The sequence below is a fragment of the Cyprinodon tularosa genome, unplaced genomic scaffold (genome assembly GCF_016077235.1).
Source record: "Cyprinodon tularosa strain WSP-4 unplaced genomic scaffold, ASM1607723v1 ctg323, whole genome shotgun sequence".
In the NCBI taxonomy this organism is placed as follows: domain Eukaryota; kingdom Metazoa; phylum Chordata; class Actinopteri; order Cyprinodontiformes; family Cyprinodontidae; genus Cyprinodon; species Cyprinodon tularosa.
In genome coordinates, this window is record NW_024039034.1 from 403,445 (window position 1) to 409,444 (window position 6,000).

Below are 6,000 nucleotides of genomic sequence, written 5' to 3' on the forward strand. Positions count from 1 at the left end.
TACAGAAAAAAGGAGAGATAAAAAGGTAACTGTCAACCAGCTCCACAAGCAGCCCCATCCAGGAGACACACAGCCAGGCAGGCGAGCTCCAAGCCGGCCCCCATGTCAGCGGATGAAGAGAGCACATCTAGTTAATCACAGTCAGAGAAACAGGACCACACTGAAAAACAGGCCAATCTTCAACATCTATAAACAAGTGTGTTGATGGCAGCAGCACAGCTGATATATCTCTTCAGGATGGTGTGACAGCCAAACAGGAACAGACCAGATGAAGCTACTATGAGGGACTATAACATTAAAGATGGAACTAACAAATTCTACTGAATGGGAGAATAGAGATAGAATGAAGCAGCATGATGAAAAAGGGGTCCCTATGTCCTCCAGTCTAACCCTATAGCAGCATAACTACAGAGATTGTTCTGGATAACCTGAGGTAATCTAACTACAAGCTTTAACAAAAAGGAAAGTTTTATGCCTAGCCTTAAAAGTAGACAGGGTTTCTGCCTCACAGACTAAAACTGGTAATTGGTTTCACAGGAGAGGAGCCTGATAACTAAAGGATCTGCCTCCCTTTCTACTTTTAAAAATTATAGGAACCACTAGTAAACCTGCAGATATATATATATATATATATATATATATATATATATATATATATATATATATATATATATATATATATATATATATATATATATATATATATATATATATATATATATATATATATATATATATATATATATATATATAGTACTGTTGTACAGTTCTGTAAATTTCTGCTCTGAGTGGGTAATTTCTTTAAGAGATGTTTTAAAGTATGTTTACACCACTAAATTGTTAATCAAACAATGGTTTAGTAAGAGACTATCTGAATAATTCAATAACCATAATTAGTGGAAAAAAGCTTACTGCTTAAAAAACATTTCTTTTGAAATTATTTCTGGTTATTCTTATAAAAGGTTCTAACTGTATGAATGAAATTGATTCACATTTCAAATAAATATAAATAAATATAAAAACTAACTATTAGGGAGTGAAACATAATACATTTCTGAGTTTATTTTGGTTTCATTTATCCAGAAAGTCAGGTGCTTAGAGCGCCCTCTATGGGCTGGCTTCAGAAACGCAGCTCAACATACGTTTCACTTTCTATGACAGGAAGCGGTGAGTATGCAAAGATTACAAGCCTATATGATTTAATTTGCGCTTAAACGGTTAACAGTTTAACTAATATTATTTATAATGTAAACGTTGCAAATATACGTAAATGTATTCAAACTATTAATTGGTATATAGGTGTAGATAATTTATTTAACGTCTTTGTTTTTTCTCTTTCGTTTTTACAGACTCAGAACCGAAACAACAGTGAGAAGCCAACCAAAATAAACGACATAGTTTCCTTCTGCTTCTTATTCCTCCTTATATAAAACATGAGCGTGTTGTTAAAGGAAATACGAATGTACAATTCAAACGCAGCGATCGTACTGGAAAGTAGGTGCTATTTATTAGATTTATGTGATTAATCTAGGGGCCTTTCATTGGAACGGGATCAATAAGCGTTCACTTTACAATTTCCTCCTTGTTAAATGTATTAATGTGTAATTTCTTTATTGAAATCATTTTACAGAGGCGAACTTCTGCTCTGACTCAGAGATCCAGTCTCTCACTAGAATCGATCTAAATGAGCTTTTTCCTGGACCTGAGAAGCTGAAGCTGAGGAGGTCCATCTTTGAGAAAATAAACAAGCAGGTGGTTATTTCATTTGTGTTGTGACCAAGTACACTTTTACTATATGCATTTAAACAAAGCTACATTGGTACAGTGCCTGCATATGGAGTTATTTTAGGTTTTTATTAAATTTAAGAAAAAAAGGGGGAGATAAATATATTATATAAAGTAATATCCACAATGATACCAAAACCTGATGCTATTTAAGAATTAAATTTTCTAAAAGATATTTTCATGAATTAAAAATTCTTTTTTTTTGTCTTTGCTCTTGATTCAGGTTTTTTGTCTCTATGTGAAAAATTTATCATTTTGTAAGCCAAAAATAATTGAGTGTAAAGTGCATTTTTGAGTTTTTGTTCCCCCTGAAAATCATTTCCAAATGTTTTATGTATTCCATGACAAAATGTTTTCTCTTAAAAGTTTTCTTCAGTCTCAAATAACATCAGTTTTTGTAATGAGTTTGGAAATTTATTTTTCTCTAATTTATTTATTTTACTTTTAAATTGTTTTCCCCCTTTCAGATCGCTTTTTCCTTAAATTTAATGAAAACACAAGAAGAACTCCATACATACATGCATACATACACTTATATACCTTTGGCTTGTTTTTCCTTTTTGTTGTGATTCATACAGAAACCAATTGAGAAAGTCCTGCAAGATCTGAGAAGTTTCATCCCTGAAGATTCCATAAAGGGTGTGTTTATTTGTTTTTGTTTTTTATCAGAAAATACATTTAGAAATAGAATATCATCCATAAAGCATGAATGTGCCATCCTTGTACTCTTTTTTTCAGATGCCCTAAGCAGCGGTGGGGTGTTGGTAGACTATCTCCATGTGCTGAAGGACACGCATGCTCAGCTGAGCAATGTGCAGCATTTTCTTGAAGCACACATTAGTTTATTGGAGGACATCAAAGGACAGCCACAGCAGAAACATCAACCAGGTCCAGATTGCATTGTTTTGATAAAGCCTATAAGAATAATTTTAACAGCATATTTTTACTTTTTTTTTTTTTTTATCTAGCTATTGTTAAACAGATATACTGGAAATGATACCGATTTTTAGGACTGTTAACACTTTTTTCAGATGTAAAGATTTTAAATAGAAATGGGGATTGTAATCCAACCAACATAGAGTATCTTTTGTAAAAACAAAACCTGCCTCACAAAAACAGATGTTTTATTTGAACAAATTCCAATGGTTTGTATTTAGTTGCCACTTTGTTATCATTCCTTATAATGATTACATGTTCATAAAAATCCACAAATTAAATAATATAGGTTGTGTCCGAACGTCTGCCCTAATCACTTTATAGTGGTTAGACCATTTTAGATGAGTGTCCGAACGTCTAGTGGGTGAAAAACCCTCTATAGACGTTGAATAGTAGATGATCACTGCTTGAAAAGTAGTAATCATCCCTGGTCACTAGACAAGCAGATATATACCAGAATGCTTTGCAAGTGCTCTCCTTACAAAACATCATTGGATTTGTTGTGGCAGAGAGAAAGAACAAAGATGGCTCAGGTACCTTGGTGGGAGGCGGAGTTATGTGACCAATGGGGAGCGAAAAGTAGTGACAATCTGTACGAACGGTAAGTTAACTGAATTCACCATAAAGTCCCCTATATAGTCCCCGCTCTATAAAGTGATTGAGGGATTTAGGGGTTAGGGTGGACGTTCGGACACCAGCCCATGACTGCAGACTGTGTAATTTAACAATGAAACTTTGCTTTGTAGGCTCTGCAGCTAAGCCGCTGGATCATCGAGCAGCTTCCAGAAATGAAACCGCCTTACAGAAACCTCAAGGTGTCCATCACTTTTTACCAACTTTATAATTTATAATTTGTATTAATTATTATTCCTGCTGGTCTTTTTTAAAGAAAATTAAACTTCATTATTGTTCCCCTAAGTATATATATATATATATATATTTTTTTTTTTTTTATGTTTACTTATTCAACAGACTCATTCTCAGGGGCTGGGAACCAAAGTTTTTTTCGTTCCACACAATCAAACTTATGGTCAAGCAGTTATGGTCGCTCCCAGGTTGCACAAGGTAAGATGCATTTTTTTTTTTGGCCTTGAATCTATTTCAGTTTAATTAAAACAGTTTTTATTTATTTTCTAATTTATTTAATACATTCTGTAAGTTCTAAAACTGTATGTCTTAAACTTCTCTCTTAGTGATGGTGAAGTTCAAGATGGTGGTTGGCGGTAAAACCTTTGATGCCCATCTTCAGATTCTGGATAAACTCAGGAGTTCAACACAGCAGCTGATGTTGGTAGAGAGTCAGAACAATGAGGATTGCCAGATGGCGTTTGTCTTCTGTCCTGTCGTTTCACGCGTTGGGACCGATGTGGAAGCAGCCATGAAACTGGTTACGGGTAAGACTATGAGCTTCTCTAGACTTCTGCATTGAGTCTGAGAATCATATGTTTATCTGTTTTCAATCTGACCTTTTTTTTTATATTTCAAAATATGGGAAACAGTTTTTATTTATTTAAGCATAAACACATTAAATAACCTGTTGTTTCAAACATCATAATTTTCATAATAAATTTTTGCCACTAATCTTTTTGTCCTTAATGATGAGAAAACAATGAGCATCTGTTTGTTTTTCTGACAGAAAATCTTCGTATGAATATATCTTTAGTCCTGATATATTCACTCTCTTTTGTTCTTCACAGGTGATATGCCTGTCATTCTGGTTTTGATGCACCACACTCATGAAGCGAAGCCTGTTACTACGATGGGAACCTGGGAATGCAACTCTGTTATGCACCATGTTAATGTGTTTTACCATGAGAAAGCTAGAGGATTAATAACCTGCAAAGAAAATGATAATGCCATCTCTGATTTACAAAATGTGTTATTAAAACGCTGGGTAAATTCACAGTCAAGTGACAATTTGGCTGACACAAACACTGGCCATAACAGTCCCTCTGGCGGTGCTAACTATAAACATGATGGTCAAAATAAAAAGGGGGGTTTATTTAGTTCTCTTTGGCCTTAGATAAATCGTAGGGCAAAAGGTAGGGCACTGCCAACAGTTTAAGTGATTCAGATTTTCCTGTCAGTATCCATACTTAATGACATGATTGTGATATGATTGTGGCTTTAGCCCCTAAATTATCTGTATGTATCAAAAAAGGTTTGTCATTGTTCATTTCCCCTACAACATTAAGTAAACTTTTCCCAAACCTGCTTTTTATGTTGTCTTGTTTTGACTAATCGTGTCTTATGCCTTCAAACAATTATTACATCTGTGTGCATATGTCAGAGTTATTGCACACACTAAAGTAACTTTTAACATTTACAGTTTAGCCAAACAACATTACGATAAATACAGAAGAGAAGTATACAGTATCAGATGGTACTGTATATTAAATTCAGTGGCTTAACCTCCCACTTAAAAGAATCTACTGATTGTCCATTTAGAAGCTTGACCAGATTTTCTTTCACATCAGATGTAAAATGTTTGTTAATTTAAAAATAGTAGAAACATCTTTTATTGCCCTACTTTCAACATTCCATTCTGATGTACCAGCAGCAAAGTAAAAGGCAAAGGGAGGCGTATGGACACAGCCAGCCTTTTGAAAAAGCCTTCTTATTTTAAAAGGTTAAACAAAAAAAAGAAAAAAGAAACAAGATAAAAATAGAGTAGAGCCAAATTTACGGCTCAAGAAAAAACATTTAGAGCCATTAAAGAGATCGTGTGCTATTATTTAGGCCAAAGTAAAAATCCTGCATTTATTTTTGCATAACAAATTACACAATAAATTAAAAACACAGTGGGAATGTCCGTCTTTTGGGAGCAGTGGTGGTTAAAAATGTAACAGCTGCTTGGGGAAATAATGTCCTAGACAGACATAAATCAAAAATAAATACATACATACAACAGACATAAATCAGGTATTAATTAGTCTGTCATATACAGACTAATTAATACCTTTACTTCGAAGGGAAAACTCTTATTTTGAAACTCTTACTTTTATTTAAAGCAAGACCGGAAGTTAGCCGTGGGTGGGGGGAAAAGGACACAGAAGGCGGTGATTGAACTCAACAAACAAAGACGGCGGTAGGAGCTAATTTGGCGGATCACATAAGCTGTACATTGACTGTAGTAGCATGGCTTCTACATCAGGAGGAAGTAGTGGAAATTAAATGGAGTGGATGTTATCGAGGTCAGCAAGAATGAAAAGAGCAATCAGAAAGAGACATGAAAGGGCAAGAAGTTGGTCGGATGAAAGTGAGCTAGGAGCGGAAGGA

At 34.4% G+C, this 6,000-nt stretch overlaps 1 protein-coding gene across 1 annotated transcript; it reads left to right on the forward strand.

The window, feature by feature from the left end:
* Positions 1 to 1,123: 1,123 nt before the first annotated feature.
* LOC119788699 lies at positions 1,124 to 4,935 on the forward strand. The gene is made up of 9 exons (XM_038293294.1): positions 1,124 to 1,167; positions 1,350 to 1,494; positions 1,631 to 1,752; positions 2,364 to 2,424; positions 2,524 to 2,673; positions 3,468 to 3,536; positions 3,694 to 3,786; positions 3,915 to 4,115; positions 4,419 to 4,935. Exons 2-9 carry the CDS (start codon positions 1,434 to 1,436, stop codon positions 4,742 to 4,744), a joined length of 1,083 nt encoding a protein of 360 aa, XP_038149222.1. The 5' UTR covers positions 1,124 to 1,167; positions 1,350 to 1,433; the 3' UTR covers positions 4,745 to 4,935.
* Positions 4,936 to 6,000: the final 1,065 nt, after the last annotated feature.

Excerpts from the sequence above, each read along its gene's own strand:
- LOC119788699 (XM_038293294.1), top strand. The coding sequence starts at position 1,434 with ATGAGCGTGTTGTTAAAGGAAATACGAATGTACAATTCAAACGCAGCG. Across the intron at positions 2,674-3,467 it reads ACAGCAGAAACATCAACCAG|GCTCTGCAGCTAAGCCGCTG; the intron begins GTCCAGATTGCA and ends TTTGCTTTGTAG. Across the intron at positions 3,787-3,914 it reads TCGCTCCCAGGTTGCACAAG|TGATGGTGAAGTTCAAGATG; the intron begins GTAAGATGCATT and ends CTTCTCTCTTAG.